This window comes from Peromyscus leucopus, chromosome 6, assembly GCF_004664715.2.
Source record: "Peromyscus leucopus breed LL Stock chromosome 6, UCI_PerLeu_2.1, whole genome shotgun sequence".
NCBI classification, from domain to species: Eukaryota; Metazoa; Chordata; class Mammalia; order Rodentia; family Cricetidae; genus Peromyscus; species Peromyscus leucopus.
In genome coordinates this window covers 105506484-105531663 of record NC_051068.1, presented here as the reverse complement: position 1 = coordinate 105531663, position 25180 = coordinate 105506484, and the positions used below count along the sequence as shown (strand labels likewise).

At 40.9% G+C, this 25180-nt stretch overlaps 1 protein-coding gene across 5 annotated transcripts in view; it reads left to right on the top strand.

Moving 5' to 3' along the window:
* Npnt (nephronectin) overlaps positions 1 to 25180 on the top strand; it is a 69729-nt gene that overhangs the window by 20063 nt on the left and 24486 nt on the right. For 3 of the 5 annotated variants that reach the window (XR_003733115.2, XM_028857130.2, XM_037207114.1), the window contains 6 exons: positions 13700 to 13792; positions 16211 to 16303; positions 20513 to 20632; positions 22052 to 22171; positions 23663 to 23797; positions 24057 to 24179. Coding sequence is in view for 4 of the 5 variants with exons in the window: in XM_028857130.2 (XP_028712963.1) it covers positions 13700 to 13792; positions 16211 to 16303; positions 20513 to 20632; positions 22052 to 22171; positions 23663 to 23797; positions 24057 to 24179 (684 nt within the window). In the remaining variant the exon portion in view is untranslated. The remainder of the gene's footprint in view (positions 1 to 13699; positions 13793 to 16210; positions 16304 to 20512; positions 20633 to 22051; positions 22172 to 23662; positions 23798 to 24056; positions 24180 to 25180) is intronic. The other 2 variants (XM_037207115.1, XM_037207116.1) reach the window with 1 other exon arrangement.

Sequence of the window (25180 nt, the reverse complement as noted above, 5' to 3'; positions counted from 1 at the left end):
AAGAAATAACTATTTGAGGTTCAGAGCTGGAGTTTTTGCAGCCCATGTGGTAAAGTTAGACTTGGTTTTTAAGGAGTAGTGGGAAGAAAAAGGATAGTAAGGTACTGAAGAGTACTGAACCAGAACGGATGAGGAGTCATAGCAAGAAAGCAGAGGTGGGGCAGTGTTTCATGAGGACCTTTCCTGAGGACAACTTCATTTTGGTGAGAGGCAGCTAAGGGCCCTACCTCATAGGAATTTTAAGTGAGGATTCAATGGGAACATATTTACAGAGCACTTAGCTCAGGGACTGGCGAACACTCTCCACAAAGTGGCTGTTGTGGAGGAGAGGGAAGAAGATGGAATTAAGGAGAACTGGAAAGTTTCCGGTGTGTTATTTGGTGAACCAGAGAACGCCAGGAGGAGGTGAAAATGTTGACACCTGTTTGAGATGTGTTAAGTGTGGAACACTTGAGAGACTTTGAAGTGATGTATGCCAGGGTGGGGTCTGGCAGGCACAGGCTGATTCTGGGTCCCCCACCACTGACTCCTCATATCTTCCTTGGACCCTTCCAGCCAACTTGGCAATTGCCACAAATACCTAATAGAGAGAGGATCAGCTTTAAGTAGAAGAATGTGCCATAGGCACCATCATGTCACATTTGCTGAAGTGCTTTCTACAAGTTTTCAGTTTGTGTAAAGATGCCTTTCAGTTCACCCTGCGGATCACAGCTGAATGGATATAATGATTCAGCATTTCTGTATCACAGATCATCTTTCTCTCCAGTTAGCCTTTTCTATTTTATTCACTCCATTTCTAATTATAGACAAATGTTTGGCCGAGAGTGAATGGTTCCTGGGAAGGATGAGCAGGGTTGCTTTTTGAGTTTGTACGCCCTCCTAACTGAGTCAAGCCCCTGTTCAAATGCCACACTGTCTTTTGTATGCCACCCTTGTGGTCACAACTGACCTCTGTCCTCGCTATGTTTTGTTATTGCACTTGCACGGAGCTGGTTCATGCTACCCCATGCTATAGTGGTGGTTTGTGAACCAACATTGTTTGTTCTGCTGGGGTGTTTGCCCATGAAGGTAAGCCTGTGTCTTAGACACCTTTATAACAAGTGTAACAATTCCTGCAGTGTGCCATCCAGTCGGTTCAGTACACTTCTAAATGTGTAAGGAATAGGAATTTCTATTTTATAGAAATCAAAAACTATGAAGGAGCCAGGCCTGGTGACACATGCACTTGATCCCAACACTTGGGAGGCAGAAGTGGATCTATGTAGCGAGTTCCAGTGCAGGCAGGGCTTGGTAGAGACTCTGTCTCAAAAAAAAAAATATATGAAGGAGATGTGATCTTAATAAACAAGTTATTATTTTCAGTAAGGATAGTTTACTGTGAAAATTAATTTCTTCACTCTGCCTCTCTTGACTTTATATTTCATTAACTCTCTCTTAAGGTTTAAAAAGGAAGTCAGTTTAAATGCTTTTAGGCCACTGCGCATAATCCATTGTTTCTTCACTGGTCTGGATAAGATCCTGACCCGGATCTCCAGGTTGCCTTCTGTTAAAGGACTTGTTGTCGTTGCTGTTGTTGCAGTTGTATGGCCCCTTCAGGTTCAGACCCTTTCCTGCTTCCTGTGCCTGTCCGGCTCTTCTGCTGCTCTGAATCCCTTCCCCTGTCCACATGATAAATTTCAAGTCATCCTTTCAGATTCAGCGCACAGTCCTGAAAGCAGGCCCTGGCATCTTTCTGACTCCCACATCCCTGCAAATTCTTCTGTGTTCTTTTAACACCTTGTATACCTGTCATGGCTGTCACCGTCAGAAGGCTGTTGTGTTTCAAAGGAACCTTTGTATATTTAAAGAACTCAAGGGCTGGGCGCTAGCTTTGTAACACTCTTAAGATACACCGTATGTATATGTAAATATATGTATTTGTGATTTATAGTAGACATATACACAGTGGCTCAGGAAGGCCCCGAGGAAGGCTGTACTTAGTACAAGAGGCTAAAGCCAATTTTGGTGATAGTGAAGGTTCAATTGAGTAATGCGGCTGTCTAGATGTGAGTCTAACAGACAAGGGGCGAATGGCATTCTCTGTGACAGCATGGGCGTTTTAGAGCGTGGCTTCCAGGGAATTGCACTTAACGGCATGTGGTTGGAGATGAAGCTGGTGGTCTGGGAAGAATTCAATCAGAAGATTGGTTTGAATGCTATCCTAAGTGTTCGACCAAGGACGATTAGAAAGTCAAATGAAAGGGAGCCAATGAGTGAGTGTAGGAGGAAAACAGCACCCCGAAATCGTGGTTTAGGGAGGCCCATCTGATGGTGGTTTAGGCCTGGATTGAAGTCCAATACTAGAGGGAGAACGACCATGGCTTCCTCTCTTTTTTAACCAATTTTGTACTAATAGGCATTTCTATCAGAGAAATTGGGAACAACTAATATTTCCTTAAAAAGAAACCCAAAAGGCCAAATTCACAAATATCCCACATCATATTAGTCTAGACACAGCCATAATATCAATTTAATTTTTGAAATAATGAATGTGTAGCTTAATTCACTTATTAGTGAACCTTTTAAATGTAGGGATTTCTGTTATTGAAGAAGGTAAAGATGGCTACATTTAATTTTTTTTTGGCTTTTACGATGACTCTTCAATAAGCTTGGAAATAGCAAGGATCAAATCTTCAACTAAAATAGGCATGATAAATTCAAGCTTCTTGAAATACTATAATGTGTTTCTTTATGACCTGATTAGTTGTTGCACTGTGCTATCTAATACCTTGTAAACATCCTCTTTGATTCTGTTAGCACTACTGTCTACAACATTTTCTAACTTCCCTAAGTCCATATGACCAATCAGTGCTTCTTCTGTGTCCTTTGTTCTAAAGACATCTATGCTTGTTCCTATCTCTCTTTGTTGGACCACCTGTCACAGGATGAGTTATTGATCTCATTCATTTTTACATCTACATTTCTTTCTTTCTTTTTTTTTCTTTTTTCGAGACAGGGTTTCTCTGTGTAGCTTTGCGCCTTTTCTTGGAACTCACTTGGTAGCCCAGGCTGGCCTCGAACTCACAAAGATCCACCTGCCTCTGCCTCCCGAGTGCTGGGATTAAAGGCGTGCGCCACCACCGCCAGGCGTTCTACATTTCTTTCTTTTTCTTATTAATTTTTTATTTATTTTACATGCCAAACATAGTTTTCCCTCCCTCGTCTTCTCCCATTCCCTCCTCCCCCTCCTTCCTACCTCCTGGCCCCTATCCATTCCTCAGAAAGGGTAAGGCCTCCCATGGGAGTTAACAAAGTATGGCATATCAAGTTGAGGCAGGACCAGGCTCCTCCCTGCTGCATCAAGGCTGAACAACGCATCCCACCATAGGGAACAGGTTCCAGGGACAGATCCTGGTTCCACGACTAGGGGCCCCACAAACAGACCAAGGTACACAAACTGTCATCCACATGCAGAGGGCCTAGGTTGGTCCCAGGAAGTCTCCCTAGCTGTTGGTCTAGAGTCCATGAGCTCCCAGGAGCTTGGATCAGCTATCTCTGTGGGTTTCCCCTTCACAGTCTTGACCCCCCCTCCCACCCCTCACCCCATCATATAATTCCTCCTCTCTCTCTTCAACCTAAGCCCCAGAGCTCAGCCCAGTGCTTGGCTGATATCCGCATTTCTTTTCTTTTCTTTTCTTTTTTTTTTTTTTTTTTTTTTTTTGGTTTTTCGAGACAGGGTTTCTCTGTGTAGCTTTGCGCCTTTTCCTGGAACTCACTTGGTAGCCCAGGCTGGCCTCAAACTCACAGAAATCCGCCTGCCTCTGCCTCCCGAGTGCTGGGATTAAAGGCGTGCGCCACCACCGCCCGGCTATATCCGCATTTCTTAATGTGTATCCCAGAGAGGGGCTTTTCCTCTTTGCCATCCTCAGACCTCTATTTTAATAAATGCTTAGATTGCTATGGCTATTGTTCTATGTACTATAGAGTTCCATTGCAATCTGAGCCTTGTGAGTTTTCTATAAAGTAAAGCAAAAAAGACAATGTGGTGAATCTTTAGCTTCTCATCCATATTTGAGAGGAGAAGGTAGCTGGGTAATCTTTATAGGTCATTCATTTGCCCAGTGGTAGGTTTTGAACCCCACCCAGCTACCTTATTCCAACATCTGTACTCTTAACCCCTATTCAGAAACTCATTGAAAAATGAGTAATGGCTCACAAAAAAATCTATCTGCCTATCCATGTTATTAAGCACTTCTCTCTTTATTTTTTATTTGATAAAGTTTAATCGATGGAAGAAAGAAAGGGGCCAGTGAATATCCATAAATTCCATCTGTTATTACTAACATTTTTTACAAATTCTTATCTTACTAACATTTTATACAAATTAGATGATCCAGAGTATGACAAGTTGAGACTGCACATCCTGGTATCTTGTAGATACTGTCCTCACATTATTTCAATGGTGCTTATAATATCATGCTTTTCCAGTTATTTCATACATCTTACATGCTACCTGGCATCCTCTACAAAAAGACTCTAAGTCCTCTTCTGTTTTTAGAATCTCTTCAAACCCATGGATTCTATTGTTGTTCAGTTATTATCCATTGGCATCATTACTCTTCTTAATAGTCACACCACCTCAAGTCTGGCCATGGGAACTCACCAAGCCAATCCAATGCTTTGCATAGATCTCCAGCATTCATCCCATGTCTGGCCAGTGGGATCTCACCAAGTCTATCCAAGTGCTTTGCATAGATCTGCAACATTCTCTAAGTACTTTTCTGCCTCTTGCCATGGAAAATATTGCAGCTTTCCTTTTGTGGCCATGTTTTTCCTCTTTGAGGAGAGATGTTTAGAAATAAAATCCCAAGCTGCAGTGTGCATCTTGCTATAGATTGCCAACTTAACAAAAACGAAACAAAACACTTTATCTACTTTTCCTGATAAAGAGTCACAGTTTCTCATATGTTCGCAAAGTCTAATTTGACTTTATGTTAAATTCCACTCTGTCTTGATGAAAACAGGAGCAAAATTTCAAGTAAACTGAAAAGTGACAGCGGTGCTTAGGGGAAGATATTTGAAGTGCAGAGGTAGCGTGCTTGATGATGATAGACAAAGGCTGGGCCAAGAAGCAAAGATGCCTATGCATCTACTTACAGTCCTTTGGGTTACCCTAGGAATAAAGGCAACTAGTGAGAGATGAAATAGGTACTTGAGAAGTTCATCTGAATTGAATGTTCCAGAGACAAAAATAAAGCAAGTTCTTGCCAGACAGTTCTTGGAAGGCATTGTTATTCATTTAACTTCATGCTCCAAATGGGTATCAATCTATTGATCCTGACTTTTTGACAATAGCTCATTGTTAGTTAAAATGTTGATTTTCATTACAGCTTCAGAATCCGGTGTTTATGAACACAACGAGCAATATAACAAAGAGAGTATTGTATTTTTAAGTATTCTAGCAGGTTCCTCTAGAGTCTTTGGAAGTTATAGACTTTCTTCAAAGCAACATTTCCTTAGAAATGTCACTTAAATGCCATTATGCACTTGACCACCATTCTCTACGGCCATTCCTTTCTGCTTAGCATTTTATTATAACCTCTCTTCTCTCTTTTCCAAATTACCTCAAGTGCTGGCCTTCCTCGTCTTTCTTAATCCACCAGAGGAGTAGACTGAACATTGACCCCAACTAGGAAATTTTTACTGAAGTTGGTCAACTCACTTAACCTGTGCCAAGGTCCACTTCTTTCCTGCCTTATATGGATAGTACAGCAAGAAATTCAGCTACATGAAGTGTAGGTTAGTGTTTTTAGTTTAGTGTTCAAGAGAACATTTACTAGATATCCTTTTCAATGAGAATCAGAGGTACTTTACACTGCTTTTAATTACAGCAGGGTGTGAATATTTTGGTTTTGTTGAATAATTGACACTACAGTACAGTGTTTGCGGCAAGCTGAGAGTTGTTTTCTCTGGAGATCTTGCATGGTGGGTTTTGTTCTGCCTGTTGATGGCTCAGGGCCCTTCCCAATAGTTCTTTCTCAAACTCTGCCTCCGTTGCTTCCAGGTTCTATTAATACGCAGTGAGGTATTTCATGTTGCTTTTAGCAACATTTTCTCTTCCAAGGTCAACTGTGCTCTGAAAAGGATATTCTCTTCATATTTGCATCCCCCTTCCCCAAAATCTATCCAGATGGGCTCTGAGGAGTGACTGGGAGTTATGGGAGCTCTGGAAAAAAATCTCTTGGTTTCCTAGCTGTTTATTCTTCTGCTAAGCTCCTGAATGCCTTTTGTCACCTTGTTCCTACGTCAGGTGACCTGGAGGAAAAGTCACGAAAGGATGGCAAAGGTTGCAGATGACATCCCAGACTCCAAGGCCTTCTTACATTAGAAACTCCTTGTCAAGGACAGAGCTTAGGTGGGCTTTGTCCTCATCACTCTCCAGAACAGATCTCACCACGGCATCTCACCACGTCTTTGTTTCCAGACGTGGGCCCTTAACTTCCAGTGTGATTCACTTATGTATGAAATATTATAAAGTTAATGTGTGCGATTCATTGTCCCCAAGCTTGGGATAACTTAATTTTTTTTTGTCAGAATTAGATAGCCCTGTTGAGCCCTCAGAACCCCTATTGCAACAGTTAGGATGATTCTGATTAAAATTGCAGTTAAACAGACAATTGGACTGGGTCCTCAAAGAGATGTGTTTGCTTTGGCTGTGGAGACTTGGTTAATTTTCTAGTTGAAACAGTGACTTAGCAGTTATTGTAAGTCCATAGAGAGGGCACCGGAATGTTGGAGTAAGTTTTGAGTGTGATTTACCGGACTTCATTCTTGTAACTGGTTTTGGAAGGGGAAAACCTCTCAGGTCCCTGATCCTATGTGACGTTTCTTTGCTGAGCTTAAACTATAAGGGTGGAGGGACATTGCACCATCAGGTATGGTCCATTTCTCTTGTTCTTGGTCCACACAGAGATCAGAGACACCATGTTGCCCTCTCTGATTACCTGTCATATCTACCTGTCATATCTACAGGCACAGTATGTTACTTCCAGGATCAATGCATCATCTCCCTTGGGTGGTTTAGAAGACTGATACTAAATGAAAACAGATCATCTATCCTTTCTCTTTTTCAGTCAGGTGGATGGCTCAATTCACAGAATAATTCGCATTATGCATGTGATTTTTGCTGACCCCTGAAAGCCACATTACAGTGGAGTTAGTTATTACTGGTCAGGCCAGTTCACACAAAAGTGGGGATTCAATTCCATATAGTTTTTTTTTTTTTTTTAAATAGGCATGTGCTTTCTGGTTACCTATATGTATAAATGAAGCTATTTGTATACCTGCATGAATATTTGATATTGTACTAGACGTTAATAATAGAACTTCCAACTGTATTTCCAAAAAGCAAAACAAAATACCTTTGTCTGTCTTGATAAGAACAGGTTAAGTTCCTCCACAGCCTAGTTAGTGTTCAAGGCTAGTCAGGAGTTGTTTGGCTGGGTGCAACAGAAACACAGGGAGGGGGCTAGTGTTAGGGGTTTTTGTTCTACCTTTCTTTCCATTCTCAAGACCACTGGTCACAGAAGAGCTGAAGTTCTCCATTTGCAGCAAGAACACAGACCAGGGCATATCTGACAGGTCCCCTAAGTAGCATCCCAACCACTCCTCTCAGTTACTTCTGTGTCTATATAAACTAGTCAGAATTCAGTCCTTTCTTTACTCCTGCCATGAAGGATAAGAAGTGTCATCTTTCGTTGTAAACTTACCCTACGCTATGAAACAAAACCCAAAAGACATTCTGTATGAAGATGGAAATGGAAAGGTAGGAATCCAGAGAGTCCCACCGGCCTGTTAGAATCTACCTTAGGCCTCCTTTGATTTCATCTGCTGTTATAAGCACTTCGCAGGCCAGTGCTTCCCACTCAGTGAGAACTCCCTCACTGCCTCCCCCCCCCCCCACACACACACCTGATCATATTCCAAGGTCTTTGTGGTCTCCGCTGGCCCTTCCTTTTAACAGTTGCTCTCCAGGATTGTAGTTCAGACTTGAGGCTCCGTGGTTATTGTCATTATCCACACTCCTCCCCCTTCTTCAGGTCTCTTCTTGGCTCCTGTCGTGGCTTAGAAAAATTAGTCACATGGTTAATTTCATATCCTCTATCACTCCCCCATCTATTCATACTTGTATAGTATAATACATTGAACGTAATAAATGTTTGATATATATTTACTGACCTCTATTCTAGACCTAAAACCAAGATCATGGGGGAAAAGTCCTTTCATGAAAAATTGTGTAAAGAGTTAATTTTCTGTGATGAAAATAATTAATTGTATCAGCTCTATGTGTATTCTTTTAATAGCTTTTTAAAAAAATACACTTTTAGTAGCTGCTGGGTAATCTGTAATTGCTGCTTACTTCAGGTAGAAATGCAGCCAGCAGTTTTCTTTGAAATACTGAGTCCCCAGACTTAGCAGAACCATTAACAGTCCTGACCTCTTGGAATGTACACATTAGATGCACCTGAGATTAGGGCATCCTCCTGAGAACAAATAAAAAGGAGAGAGGATGGAAGAGCCCTTTGTGAGTAGAAAGCACCTGAAAGCCGTGAGTGGATGGCCAGCAGCTGGTCAGAGGTCAAAGGCAATACAACCTGGAAGCTGCAGGCTTGTACCAGAAAGTGTCCTCCTCTAAATGAACCTCAGATTTTCAGTGCTGTGTTTTAATGCTACCTTTTCATATTTTCACACATATTTTCAAATTCCGGTTGCTCTAGGGAGTTATCACTTTGACTCACATGTGACATATATGTAATGTTGCTTTTTAAAGAAAAATATAACATTCTGGTTACCTCAGAAGGCTTATTTAGGTTACATTACTATATAAAAATGTTACAATCGATGGAATAACTCTCTTTAAGTTTTTAGTATTTATTTACTTATGTACATGTGTGCCTGCACATGTGCCGTGCAGTGTGTGGAGGTCAGAAGTCAGTTTGTGGGTGTTGGTGGTTCTCTCCTTCTACCATGTAGGTCCTTGAGGTCAAACTCAGGTCATCAGACTTGGTGGCAGGCACCCTTACCTGCTGAGCCATTTTACAAGCCCTGGAATATTTCCTTTTCAAAATGATTTTTTTTCAAATTCACATTTCCTGATGATGAGGCCTGGATATTACAGAGAACCATGTTTGGAGGACTTCCTTTGAAAAACTCCATCCAGTATAAACTATTTACCATTCACTGAGTAATGCTGGAAGGCTTTCTAGGAAGTTCATTACTTCTCAGAGAAATGAACACAGTTCTTTCCCTTTGAATGTATGCAGTGTCTGAAATCAGAGTTTAAGAAGTCTCCAACTACTTTCCTCTGCATTCTGCCCATCCTCTTTCTGTAGGCTTTGAATCCACACTAAGGATTAGTCGTCAACAGGCCTGATTGGCATAATACTAGGCTGGCAGTAACATAGACAGGTAGGCCGGGGGACTATCAGATGAGGTTGAGTGAGGGAATGTAGAAAGCAAGCATATGCTGATTTGCAGGAGTCTCAGAGGGAATGTCTGAGAGTTATCACAGGAAACTGGAAGCACATCCCAGAATAGAGCAGAGCATGGGCTGGTATGAAAAGGAACAGGTATCCAAGCCTTCAGAAGGCAGGGGCATGGTTGACTCTGTTGTCCTAGATCAAGTCCTCTCTGCTTTTCATTTGGTGGTTACCGAAGCTCCCCTCTTCCTGTCATGAGTGCTAATCATGGTTGACTGGTTCTAACCTGAACTTTAATTTCTCTGATCCAATTGCTCCCTTTACCTCTGAATCATTTCCAGTTGATTCCACCTACCATTGCCACATCAGTATACTCACAGCTTTAATATTTATGGAGTAATTCTCCTGGTCAGAAACTTCCCATTTCCTACAGACAAAGTAACATTCCTCAGTTTGAAAGTCTAGGAACACCATCATCCCATAGCAGTTATGAATAATGGCTTCCTATTCTTTCATGAGCTACCCAGGCCTCCCAAGTGACCTCTTACTAACCTGTGGTCACCTTGGCTACATGTTTTTCTTCGCCATGGAGGACCTTCTTCCTTCTCTGTTCCCATGTTTCAAGATCCAGCACATATGTTTTTAGTAAGCTTTCTATTCAAGCCCATATTTGCTAACCATTATACTCATATAATTATTCTTTTTAATTGAAAACATGTGTAATGGTGCTGGAGTGATGATGTCTCAGTGTTTTGAGTGTGGACTACTCTCACAGAGGACCCAACTTTTGTTCACAACACCCATGTTAGGTGGTTCAAAACAGCCTATAAATCCAGCTCTAATAGATGTGATGTCCTCCCCTGGACTCTTCAGATACCCACATTCACATATGACTATACTTACACAGACACACACACACAGACTTAAACATAAAATAAATCCAAAAAAGGAACATGAAAAAGTTTTGTCTCTTTAAATAGATTGTGAGATCCTTGAAGTCTGAAATCATGCTCACTGATGTTTTTCACCTATTATAATATTGGCCGTCATGAACATATTTGGTTCAGTAGGACAGTGTTTCTGAGCCTTGGCTCTATGACATTCTGGTGTCATTTTGGATGTCTGAACATTGCAGGATATCCTCTATGCCCTATATGCCAGCAGAACTCAAAATATCTCCAGACATTGCCAGATGTCTCAAGTATACAAAGGATACCCATGAAAAACCATTGACATAAGACAAGCGGGGTAAACTTGTTTGTTTATCCGATTTGTTATCCAAATTGAGAAAAGACTTGAGTTCCTGAGAGAAGTGGAGGTGGTTGTTAGAGAAGAATAAGGTTAAACTAGAAACTTTCAATCTAGCTGAGATACAGGAAGCTACTATAAATTGAAGAGAAACTTTAATGTATGCCAAGGTTAAGAAAGATCAAGACAATGAAACTATCTGTGAATACTTCACAATGTTGAAGAACTTCATTTTAGCTTGTTTCATTTTTAATCATCTTATTCTTAGACTATCATTGCCCATGAAATAAATATTTTATTGCTTAATAAGAAATTTATGTCTTTTTGGTTTTTTGACCATATTGTTGATCAAACACAGGGTCTTCCACAGTCTAGGAAAGTGCTTTTCCACCAAGTCACATCCCAGCCTGGAAAGCTATACTGATTTCTTATAAACCCAGTAAATTCAGACTAAATTTTGTTAATGTGTATTTGAGAGAATAAGTTTTGAAATTGTGTATGAACATTTTTGTAAAGTTATATGTTACCTTTATTAATTATTTGAGTAGTATGCTCAGTTGACAACATTTTTCAGTCCCAAGTGATACATGCAAACATATTTACATATATGATAAATGCATGTGTCTTAGTTTGGGTTTCTATTGCTGTGAAAAGACACTGTGACCACACCAAATCTCATAAAGGAAAACATGTAACTGGGGCTGACTTACAGTTCAGAAGTTTAGTTCATTATCATCATGACAGAAAACATGGCAGCATACAGGCAGACATGGTGTTGGAGAGGTAGCTGAGAGTTCTACATCTTGATCTGCAGGCAGCAGAGGGACACTATATGCCACACTGAGCATAGCTGGAGCATATAAGCCCTCAAAGCCTACCTACACAGTGACACACTTTCTCCAACAAGGCATACCTCCTAATAATGCCACTTCCTATGGGTCAGGCATTGAAACATGAGTCTATGGGGGACATACCTAGTCAAACCACCACATTCTACTCCCTGGCCCACCCATAAGATTGTAGCCATAACATAATGCAGAAATACATTTATTCCAATTTCAAAAGTCCCCACAGTCTATAAGTCTCAAACTTATTTCAAAGTTTGAAGTATCATGCAATCTCTTAGCTGTAATATCCTGTAAAATAAAAAAGCGGATCATATACTTCCAGCATAAAGGCACAGTTCTAAAAGGGAAGAAAGGGAGCATAGTGAGGAAATACTGGACCAAAGCAAGACTGAAAACCAGCTGGGCAAATCCCAAACTCTTCATCTCCAAGTCTGATGTCAAAATCCTCTTCAGATCTTCAACTCCTATCATCTTTGTTGACTGCAACACTTCTTTCTCTTGAGCTGGTTCCACCTCCTGTTAGCAGCTTTCTTCAGGAGGTATCTCACGATTGACATCTCCAACATTTAAGGTCTACAAGGAAATCTAGACTTCACCTTCACAGCTTCATATAGTGGTCTCTCTGGGCCTCCATGCAGGGATACTCCTGCCATACATCTGAACTCAGTGGTTTTCCTTAGTCTCATAGGAAGAATCTATAACCCTTTTCTTGTATCCTTGACTCTAATGCCAGAACCACATGGCCAAAGCTGCCAAGTTCTGCTGCTTCCTGGGACTGGAACATGGCCTCCTCGTTCAATTACATCTTCACCAGCTTTCTGTTTTTGATGGTTTCCTTCACTGCCTAAGCTTGGCTGTCCTAAAACTCAATCTGTAGACTAGGCTGGCTCAAATTCATCAATATATTAGCTTCTGTCTCTGGAGAACTTGGATTAAAGTTGTACACCACCACACACAGCCCTTAACTTTTAATTCCTTTTCACAAGTTGGGACCTTAGGTGGGATCTTGCTTTGAAGTCACCACTCCCTTTATTCCATTTAACATCAGGCTTTTCTTTAGTCTGCTTATCTCCTTGAACACAGGACTTAGCTCCATTCCCCTTCCTGGTGCCCCCTTTCTTCTCAAATTATACATTTTGTAACTTTCCCTGCTCAGCTTACTCCTTTTCATTATAGATCTTCGTAAGAGTAACCACTAATAACCACAAGACAGAGTCGTACTAGGCTGTTTTAAGATTTCCTCTGCCAAAGCAATTTATCCAAAACTCTTCAATTTAGTCTCAGGCAAATTTTTTAAACAAGAGCAAATAGAACCATATATGTCTCCAAAATATCACAAGAACAGTCTCGAGGCCACATGCTAACATTCTTCTCCTCTGAAACCTCTTGACTGGGCCCCCACATTTCAAATCATCATCAACACTACTGTCTTCCATGTTCCTACTAGGATGGCCCATTAAGCCTCACTTAAAGCATTCAACTGCTTTTCTAATCCAAAGCCCCAAAATCTACATTCCTTGAAACAAAAACATGGTCTGGCCTATCACAGCAATACCTCAGTCCCTGGTATCAACTTCTGTCTTAGTTTGGGTTTCTATTGCTGTGAAGAGATACCATGGCCATGACATCTCTCATAAAGGAAAATATCTGATTGGGGCTGGCTTACATACAGTTCATTATTTAGTCCATTATCATCATGGTGGGAAACATGGCAGCATGCAGGCAGACATGATGTTGGAGAGGTAGCTGAGAGTTTTACACCTTGATCTGCAGGCAGGATAGGGACACTTTGTGCCACACTGAGCATAGCTTGAGCATAAAAGACCTTAAAGCCTACCTCCACAGTGACACACTTTCTCCAACAAGGCCACACCTACTCCAACAGGGCCACACTTTCCGATAGTATCACTCCCTGTGGGTCAAGTAGTCAAACACATGAGTCTATGGGGACCATTCCTATTTAAACCATCACAGCATGCATGTATGTTTGTAGTGTAGATAGTGGAAGGGAACAGTGGTTTTATAACTTTTGCTACTTTATTGTAAGTTCTTAGTTTTGTATCATCACACTGGTCCGTGGCTTTGGTGCTTTATGGAAGATGCACTTCTGACCTGAGATTGACACACACTGTCCTCTTTCCACAGCTGTGTGTCAACCACAGTGCAAACACGGAGAGTGCATCGGGCCAAACAAGTGCAAGTGTCATCCTGGATTTGCTGGAAAAACCTGCAACCAAGGTAGGAAGACAGTGTGAAAGCCATGGCACTTCTATCCTGACAAATAAAAACTCTAAATTCTCACCCCACCATTTTCAACCATTTTCATAGCTGTTTCTCCCAATTAGGAAAGAACTAAAAGTAATAAGGTAAATCTTAGAAAAAAATACGTTTTCTTAAAGGATGTTCCCTTAATTGTATTCACGGATACTCATTAAAATGTGTTTGTGAAGAAGCAAATTGTTCTCTCTGTAATAGAAGTCGTGTATATTCTGGGGCCGTGAGAGGGGTCAGCAGGTAAGGCACTTCCTGAGCAAGCCTGACAACCTGAGTATGAACCCACATAAAGGAGGAAGAAAAGAATTAAATTTACAAAGTTGTCCTCTGACCTGCACACATGTGCTGTGGTACATACACCCCCACCATACACACACAAAATAAATACATACATAAATAAAGTTCTTAAAGTATTAAATTCTAGAATTTCTTGTTTTTCCATTAATGTGTTGGTAAGCCTTTTAAGAAGTGGAGTACCATTTGTTATAGTTAGGTATGTAGGTATAGCAAAACTGTTGCATTTTTCATTTGGAGAGACTAAAGGTCTTGCCTGGGTTCATGTAAATGTAGGGGTCCTGCCCCTTGCAAGCTGTGAGGAATGACCTGGGAATGTGTGAGCTCAGCCTGGAGCCCCTGTAAACCTTATTAGGGCAAATTGTGCAGAATTGTCATACAAAAAAACTAATGAACTGCTTTTATCTAGGCCCCCACATTTACATGAGGTAGAAATTAAGCCTCAGAGACACAGAAAAATCAAAAGATTTTTTTTCCTCAAGGAAAGAAATGTCAGGAAGCAGTAAATGTGAAATAATTTGACGTGGCTGGGAATTAACATGTGATTAAAGTTAGGCATTGGGGTAGGGCAGTCTCACTACAGTCCTATCTGCTTCAGAAGCAGCCTTGGAAAGCTGTGTGATGGAATAACAGCTTGAATGAGTAACAGACACTGGCCCAGGGCTTGAGAGATGCCTGGGGGCGACCAGAATGCAGGGTGAGCTGTGCTTCCAACTGGCTGGATTCAGTAGCCTCTCTGCTCTCAGGCTGTTCTGGGTGGATTGCTCTTCCTTCTGAATCATATTCTGGATTTGTTGCTCTAAGACCAGGTACAAAGTTATGGATCATTATGAAATCATTAGCATTCTCTATAAGATGCATGCTGCCTTTCACAGTGGATAGAATTCTAACTCAAATTCTGACAAGACTGTATTTAATCATTTGCTCCCCTCTTGTTATTCCCCAATGAGGTTATTCGTGACTATTTCCTTCTCCTTAAGTGTCTCTATCCAAACAAATCCACCCCCATCCAAGAAAGAATACTATTAGAAATAATCTCTGTACAATCATCCCACTGGGGAATTCTTTTTAGCATATAAAGATATGCCATCATACAGTTTTTAGAAATTAATGCACATTTTGAATGCATGTTTCATACGAATTTCAGAAGAAACAATTTATAAATACTGATTACTAGAGTTTTGGCTTGGTTTCTGTCGCATATATTGAATTCCTCATCCCAAGGAAAGAACAGCATAGAATGGTACAGATTCTTACATTGAAAACATTGCGTCTGGGTGTCCCACGTACAGCAGAATGCCAGTTGCCTTGCTGAGCGCAATTATAAGTGCTTTCACCCTAACTATGGTGTCATCAACAACTTGGCTTTCTAGACATTCCAACCCCAGAAACAAATGTGCCTTTGATTTAGGAAGTTAAGTGGCTGATAAACAGAATGTGTTGTAAAACAGAAAGAAAAAAAAAGCCTGCCCTTTTGACATTCTACTGTGAGCCCAGGGGTCTCATGATGTTTTGTGAAATAGCAGTGACCACAATTAACATGGTTTTTCTTAAAGCTTCTAATGTGTGTTCTAATTAAATGTGAACCAAATATGGCACAAGTTTCTACTGTTGAAGGACAGCATGATGATCTGTCTTGCTTGGATTTAGGTAAAATGCAAATAAGCATTTGTGCATTACTTGGGAATATTTTAAACTATTATTAGCAAGGTAACAGTGTAAGATAAGTCTTAAGTTGGTCATTTGTACTTTAATATTCTAAACAGGGTTAGTTGATTGTTTGGTTTTGTTGTCAGCTGCTGATGCTAAAAGTCACACATTAATCTTATTTTGATTTTTAATGGTATAAAAATGATGGATTATTAATTTGTAATTTTTCTGTGGAAAAGATGACTCATAAGTTTTCACAAAGAGTATTTTGAAAAAAGAGAGAAAGCAGAATTAGAAATTACTTGTGAAGTAGCCGAAGAGTCCTTTTAAGCTCCATCAACATTTTGTAACTGTTTAATATATACTTGTGAAGATTTTTAGGGCTAAAAATGACATCAGTTCAAAGCTGACTCTTATTACCTTCTCCCTGCCGTGAAGATGAGCCCTCCTACCCAACTCCTCTTGACCAAGGCAGTGAACAACCTCTTTTCCAACCCCTGGATCATCGAGCCACAAGTGCGCCTTCAAGGGGTGAGCGTACGTTGTCTCAGGTGGTCGCTCCTCCCACCTGCACGGCTTCCTGCCCTTACGTCACTTCCTGCCAATGCCTAGAAGACTAGCGCAGAAGTGCCCAGCAGCCTTCCGCCTGAGCATGTGAAGCAAGCCGTGGGAGCTGTCACCTGTCGCTGATTCTCTGTGCCTTGGAAAGCATGGAGCCTTCTCTTCTCTTACTGTATCACAAATCAGTCCTGTCCCCCCTCTTCTCTGAGTTTGGGAACCTTTTCCAAAAATCAGATCAAAAGATAGTTTGCGTTTTCATATGTAGGCAAAACCCGGAAATTCCTCTACTAAGCTGTGAATTTGGATGACCATTTCCAGGTAGATTTTGAAAGTAGTTTAGTGGCCTCTTCTCTCGTTGTCTGGGATATGGAATTTTAGGCTTGTTTAGAAATCAAATCACACATTTGCTTCTTTCTTCCGGTGCACACTGTGTAATGTCAGCAGGGTCAAGTTCTGGTTCTAATTAGTTGTTTATTGGCAACCCGTTTAAAGTGTCCTGGCCTTCACACCACTCTGTAGTAGGGGCAGTAAAGTAGGTCCTGTCCTGCTTGTCTGCGGTGCCGGTGTGAGACTCACTAACCCAAACTGTTCTCATCTTCATAGTGATGGGGAAATCTGTAGGTGAGTAAGGTAGTAGGATCTCTTTCTAGTTCTTCTGATTTTATCCTTACCCACTCAGAGGCTTAAGAACTTATGGCTACTGAAATAGCTCATGAATAGTTATTGTCTCTGCTGATGGGGAATGTGTTACATCTGCACTAAGGACCAGGACAATGGTGTTCACTTTAGAGCTGTTAGTAATTAAGAGAAAGTTATGGCCATTGCTATTTTGATGTATGTTCGTCTATGGCCTTACTTTAGTGAGATAAAGTTTTAAAGGTTAGGTTTCTGAAGCATCGTCTGTCCACTTTAAGCATCAAAAGGAAAACAGTCCAAATACATTAAAGTGAATGGATGATGCTTTTCTGTAAAACTAGTGGCTATCTTATTTAATGACTCCCTTCCAAGTTTTTTTCAAGCTACCTTTCTTTATCTGCATGTAAATACAGTTTCTGACTCTCTTTACCCTGAAGTCTAATAATGATGCTATGCAGCTTGCATTTCTGTTCTGGGCCAGCCCCTCTCCTTCCCCATCTAAGCTCTGAAATCCACCGACCTGCTTAAATGTACCCCTGATGACAATGCTCTTCGTGAATTATATACATATTTAAAGTGTTGGAATGTAAGGGATACAATTATATCTTTTAAGATATGTGCATGATAGAGTTAATTGTAATTTTATTGCAGATGTGAACTATGCTTCCAGGGTAAGATTAAAGTTAAAGTAAAAACCCTCAAGTTTATTTCCAAGACTCGATTGTCAAATTTAAAAAATTTTTTTGAGACAGCGAGCATCAGGAGGAGTCTTGTTAGAAGGACATGTACCATAATTTGAAAGTGTCATCTAAAATGTCTGACTTAATTTGATAAAATACAAATGCAAGTATCACATTTATCAGAAGCAACACATAGTAACTCAATTTTGTGAGGTTTGGGGTCAACAAAACCATAAAGTGGGATGATTATAGACTGGAAACTTTCAAGAGCGTGGAAGGGGAAGAGGTTCTTCAACAGGATGCCGAGTTTTGGTGCTCCCTAGTCATCAGGATCTGTTACCGGGTCAGTGCTGATAAAGGGCGGCTGGACCCCTGCTTTGTTATGCCTGCAGCAGCTCTGGTCAGGGTTACTGTCAAGTTTGTTGGAGATGGGGCCAGGCAGTCATTGGGGACACTAACATGACACCGGCCACCTGTCAAGGGAACCTCATCCAGCCCATTAACAGCTGCTAGGGCAATTTCTCAAGTTGCTTTCCACATGCTTGGGTTCTTACATAGCAGTTTATAGCAGGTGATAGAACCAGCGTCTCCTTACTTTTTACACATTGGATGTCCTGTTTTCTTCCTTTTTCCTATTTTTTTTAATAGAGTAATTTTCAGATTTTTAAAAACTATGACAGGCCAAGTGGTGGTGGTGCATACCTTTAATCCCAGCACTTGGGAGATCTCTGTGAGTTTGATGCCAGCTTGGTCTACAGAGCAAGATCCAGGACAGGCACCAAAGGAACAAAAGCAAAAACAAAACAAAACAAATAAACAAACAAAAAACTATGACAGTTTGTTATTTTTTATATCCTTTTGGTTTTAAGATAAATCTGGCTAAAGTCAGTCTTTAAGACCCCTGGCAAGCCAGCCTGGATTCCCAGAGGAGTCCCAGGGAGCTCACTGAGCAGTGCTGGAGTCAGGCTGTGGAAGTACTGGCTCCACAGTACTCCTCAGCTTTAACCAGAGAGACTGGGTCTGGAGAGATTGCGGCTGACATCAAATCCTCCTTGCTTGTGAGCTGCCCAGGGCTATAAACAGCTGCTGGTTCCAGTAAGGAATCTCCAGCAGTCTCTGCTGCTCTCTGAAAATAAACTAGGGGATCTTAATTGATACTTTTAAAAGCCTCCTCTTGAAATACAGAATCAAGTCTTACTCTTATTTTTGAGATACTGATTTGTTACATGCTTTTGAGCACAGGAAAAGATTCTGTCTTATAGTATACTCAGATTTAAGTACTTATCTCCAGGGATTCATCAAGGCCAGTGTGATGCCACAGCAATGATGTTAAGGATGATAACAAAACTTTTAGAAGATAAGAAAGATTTCCCTGACTCAGATGAATAATAAAGTTTCAACTACAAGCTAGAAGAGAATGAACAGAAAATAGAATTTTACTTGAGGTGGTCCTGCTCATTCCTACTTCATTCAACAGGCAGAGTCAGGTTTTTGATAGAATAATCTACAAAGTGTCTTCTATGAACACAGAGAGGTTTTTTTTAAAAAATGCTTAAAATGTGATTCTGTTTTGAAAACCTTGGACTGGGCAAAAGACAATAAAGCAAAGAACTGAAAAAAAAACATAGGAAATGGCAAAGGTATTTGCCATGTTTATCTAACCTTTCCAGACTTTGCCCAGCTGGCGAGGTGCTTACACTATGGTAAAGGTAGAAAAAAGACCAAGTTGGAAAATCAGTAAGATGTGAAAATATCCTTAGATGTAATATTTATTGGGTGATTTAAAACGTAATGTAACTGGAGGCTTCAGTGAAATACTACGTACCTCTAGTAAATGAGCAGGTCAGATGGAATTTTGATTAGATTTGGAAAGAACTTTGTAGCTAGATATATTATCTGTATTTTTATTCAGTGATATGGATAAATTGATAATTAAGTTATGCTAATCGGATACTTCTGCTGTTGTTGCCAGACAAAATAAACATGTGGTCACATTTCTTTTTAATGAGGTCTATGTTATGGGCATAACTATTTCAGTGTTTTAAGTCGTTTTAAATTTTATATTGACTTGAGGCAGTGTTCACTTTGTGCTGGAAAACTTTTATATTGTGGAATTCATTAATTTCACATTGATATTTAAACCAATAAGCATAAAATACATAATGATGGTCTGTCCCTTAGTGTTTCCACAAGCTCCTCTTAATTGACAAATGAATGCAAGTATATTGGAAGGCTTTAAAACTTGTTTTGTGATTTGAATGGATTAGTAAAACAGGAGGCTGAATTCTCTTTAATCCAAGGTCAGGATAGAACCTGTCAAATTGAACAAGAAAAGTCACAATCGTGATGGGTTGGATCCATGCGTTTTTTTGTTTGTTTGTTTTCCCCCCTCTGAAAACCTTTGAGAAGGTCAAGTCATTCTGATGCTTTAATATTTGCATGTTCTCTGTGAAGTGAAAAGTGTCGTGGAGCATCCTTTTGAGTAGAATCCATTATCACAAGTGAGTCTAATAGTGGAATGCAGGTATTTTAAGCTTAGTGTCGGTCAGACAGACAGTAGAGCATCCCTACCCGTGGGGTGAGGGTGCTGCTCTTTGGAGATTACAGTCAGGTACACATCTGTGAGGAGAATACTCCTAACTGATCCCCAGGATCAGAGATCCATAATGGCCCCAGCAACATCTGGTTGCTTTCAGTGTAAAGCTCATGTTGGTACACACAGACTTTATCTGTTGTGGAAGTGATGATTTCACTGTTTTGACCTTTTTCTTTGCCTTCATCCTCCACATCGAGAAGCATTTTAAACATTTCCCATCATTGCTGAGTTTTGTGACTTTTCTGCTTTAATCCCCATTCTTTGCAGATTTAAACGAGTGTGGCCTGAAGCCGAGGCCCTGTAAGCACAGGTGCATGAACACTTTGGGCAGTTACAAGTGCTATTGTCTCAACGGATACATGCTTCTGCCAGATGGGTCCTGCTCAAGTATGTCAAGAATCTTAACCGTTTTCGAAGTGCTCTAGGCTTGATTTCTGATGTGCTTTGGTAGCCTGCCTTTGGGAAAGCCGCCTCTTCCTCTCTCCTGAGCAGGATGTGTGAGTGTGTTTGTGTGCATGCCTGAGGAACTGAAGATCAAAATGACAGGTGCACATTTACACGTGACGTTCTCTTACTGCGCAGGCAGACATCAGTTGGTTTATGATGTATCTAGAGCAAGAATCCCATTTTCTAATCTTTTTCTCTGCGTTGTTTATCCCAGTGTTCTCTCTGGGTAGAGAAGAACCACTCCAGGTCAAAGGATATTAATGATCACTGGGCATTGCTTAGAGAGAACCCATCAGCTCTGTTCATAAACACTTCTAAGTTTATTTCTGTAATTCTTGATAATAAGCTTCAGGATAACTTAAGACTTATGGAAAAAGAAAAACTTGCTTTAAATGAAATGAACATACCATCAGAAAAAAATGAGTTATTTCTTTTTAAGCAGGGTCTCACAGATCCCAGGCTAGCCTCCAGCTTTCATACAGCTGAGAGTGACCTTGAATGGCTGACCTTCCTTCCTCCGCCCGCGAGTGTTGAGATTACAGGCACTGCCAGGACTGCTTTTCTGAGGTGCCAGAGTTAGAAGAGCCTTCATGCATGCTAGGCAAGCACTCTGCCAACTGAGCTACGTCCCCAGGCCCAGGAGGGTGGATTTCACTGTATCTTTTTAAGAGAGAATTGTATGGTGCTTCCTGTTATCCCCTGAATGTGTTTTTAAGATGCCACTACCCTAACATTCTCTGTAGGCTGAAAACTGAATTGAAGTTGAGTTTCAATGGCAACCAACAAGTAGTGGCCTGATTTTCATTTTTACCTAACTACCAATTAACTAAGATGAATTTTATATTAAAAAAAATAACAGTAGCTAATTTTATTTAGCGCTATACAGACATATCACTGGAACTTTTGGTTGATGAAGATATATCTTTAATTGCATTTGTCAATGGTTCCAGAGTCCTCTAACATTGTAGGGCTCACTAGGAAATCTCCTTTTGTCCTACAGAGAATTTCAGTGTGTAGTTAAGACAGTTAATTAGATATTTTAGTTAGGAGTGGCATTTAACTAGAATAATCTGGATAAAGACCTCAGTTCTACCTGAATAATATAGGTCAGAAGAAGCTTAGCTTTCTCCCTACCTGCCAATCCTTTTAAAACATTAAAGGGCTTCTCCAGGTGATGATGGAGCAGGGCCACTTCTCAACCATCCCATTTTGGAGAGCATTCTTCATCCTTGTTTTCAAATGTTGGTTAATTGAATCCTCACTGTTGAATCAGTAACACCAATTGCAAGACGTGAAAAAAAGTGCTTAAGTTACAGGTGCTGTCTACCTCTTGGAGACAGCCAGCCCCTCTCTTTCCAGGTGCCCTATCATGTTCCATGGCAAACTGTCAGTATGGCTGTGATGTTGTCAAAGGACAAGTCCGATGCCAGTGTCCTTCTCCTGGCCTGCAGCTAGCTCCTGATGGGAGGACCTGTGTGGGTGAGTTCAGTCATCAAGCATTTGTCCGCAGATGTTGTGGGGTTGAGGAAGACAGTGGAAGATGTAAGGGAAAAGGCAGTTCTTTAGTCAGGTAGATAGTTACCTGCTAGAAGATACCATGTATTTTAGAAGAGGATTTCTGTGAATAGATCAGCACAATCTTGTTTGTGAAACTCGAGAGGCAGGAGGAAGCGTCACACAGAGAAAACCACGTGTGCAAAAGCACTGAAGTACACCAGAGCGCCGTGTTCAGGAAAGTGGATCTCAGTTTCTGTAATCCAGACGGAAAGGAGCAATGGAGCTGAACAGGTCACCAAGTCTGCGTTATCACGTGTTGTACCACCGAGCTTAGCATTTTTCTAGAACATTGAGATGGCAGTATAGATTACGGCAGTTTGAACTTTCTGAACCTGGCTGAGCCACACACTGGCTGTGTAACCTTAGTTAGGAAAAGAACTTCCGTCCTTTGAGCTTAGGTCTCCCTTCCCTTAAAATGGAAACAATACTACATAGAGTCCCTGCGAGTGTTGAATGAGATCATGTGTTCAAAGAGCTCAGTAGTCCCCAGGACATGGTGAGCCCTGCATGGAGCTGTTCACCAAGTGAGACCCATTTACCTAGTGGTTGCTGTATTCGAGACACTATGCTAAGTGCTGGGTGCATGGCAATAGACAAAGCACACGAGGTTTTGGTCCTCAAGGAGTTGACCTTCTAGTGGGGAAGACAGAAAATCAATAAGTACTTAATAACATCACTGACCATGCTAAGTGCTAGCATACGGTAGTAAGAAAAACAAAACCAGAAAGAGTCTGCTTAGAAAGTAATCATTAAGGAAGTCCTAAAGTTAGACCTGGGCCATTCGGTATATAAAGAACCTGCCCAAGGGCTGGAGAGGTGGACGGCTAAGAGCACTGGCTATTCTTCAGAATTCCCAGCCGAACAATATAGCTCACAACCATCTGTAACTCCAGTTCTGGGGGACCTAGCCCCCTCCAGCCTCCTCAGGCACCAGGCATGCACATGGTACACATATCTATATACAGTCAAAACAGTCATACATTAAAAAAAAATAGTTTAGTTAAAGAACCTGCCAAGCAGTGAAGTGATTTGGAGGAGATAAGATTGGCAGCAAAAAGCCCAGTTTCAAGACTCCTTGTCTCGGTCTAAAGCAGGAGATGGTGGGTAGGAATGGGGTATTGGAGGGTGCTAGGCAGGTTCCGTAATTTTTTTAGAGGTAGACATAACAGGACTTGGTAGTTTAGGAGTTGCTGGCGAAAGGTTAGCAGGCATGCTTCTAATTCAAGCAACTAAGTAGACACAGCATAGTATTTACTGATGCTGGCTGGGAGGAAAGAAGAGCTTAGTTTGGGAGGGTGAGTTGAAAGCTGGAGATGTGGAATTCCTACCGGTTACAGGGGGAGCCCGGGATACCAGTTATGATGACACACCTACCTTTGCTCTTCCTAAGATGCAGTTGACTTATGTTTCTAGATATTGATGAATGTGCTACAGGAAGAGTCTCCTGCCCTCGGTTTAGGCAGTGTGTCAACACATTTGGGAGTTACATCTGCAAGTGTCATACTGGTTTCGACCTCATGTACATTGGAGGCAAATATCAATGTCACGGTAATGAAACTGTCCTGTGCCTGTCTCTACTTTCTTCCGATAACATTGAGAAGTCTCCAGCTGTGCTAATAACGGGGCTGTCTGGTTCTGGGGGAGAGTACAGACTTTAAAGGAGCAGTGTCTGCTTCACCCACTCGCCATTCTGGAGCCGCCCGTACTGTATCCCTTCTGGTCATTGCCGTTTTATGTGGACCTCTGGGGTGACGTGCATGTCCTATCCTCACATTTACCTGCACTTGTTTCTCTGCCCCCGATGCAGACATCGACGAATGCGCCCTGGGGCAGCATCAGTGCAGTGGCTATGCCCGCTGTTACAACGTGCACGGGTCCTACAAGTGTAAATGTAAAGACGGATACGAGGGTGACGGACGGAACTGTGTGTGTGAGTAAATCCTGCCCCCGGCTCTCATTTCTTCAGGAAATAGGGGGTTGCCTAGAGGCCATTGCTGAGGAAGATGGGGGTGATAACAGTTATGGAAGACATGAATTTCCTACCTGCTAATATCAACCTGATCTATAAACAGTAAAATCCCTTGCTGGGTAACTTTAAGGAAGATTCGCTATTGCTTCCTAGTACTAACGTCCTGAATAAAGTGTGGGAGTGGCTTCCTTTCGGCTAGAAAGAAAGGATGGGGTCCTCCCTGGGAATTAGAGTTTGTTGAATCTGCAATAAACATCCATTGTTAGCATTGCATTATGATACTTGGGATGTAGTCTACATGTTTGTTTTCTACCGAAAATAATTCTAATATTTATTTTCCCTACATTTAAAACTGCTGTGCTTTGAAATTTTCCTCTAAGTTATCTTTGGAGTCGTGGGTTACTAAACAAACATGAAAAATGCATACTCTTGAAGATGAAAGCTGACAAGCCAAAGGCCATAATTTACTGCACATTTCAAGTAACACTAGATAATTTTTAAAAATTTCCTGAGTAAAATATTTACTGAAAAACCACAGGCCATAAAATCCTGTGGATTAAAGGGTTTTTGAAGTGTTGTGAAGTCATTTCTACTCTGGAATATATCATTCCAGGCAGATTAAATATTGATTCTTTTTGAAGGTTATCGATGGGGAATAATCCACAGATGATTTTTTTTAACTTCAGAAAAATCTCTTTTTAGAAGGCAAATATAAATTAGCAAGTGTGAAGACAAGCCAACAATAAAACTGATTTTTTGCACAAGTTAAATCATCTAAAGCATAAGTGAGGATGTATCTGCTAGTTTGTAGAGTTTTAAACACAGTTGTGTAAACACATGCACTCGGAGAACACAGCACAGACTGCATTCCTCACCAAAAAAAAAAAAAAAAAAAAAAAAAAAAAAAAAAAAGTAATCCTTCCACATTTGGGGAAAATACTGATTTCTGTTGCTACTGCTTT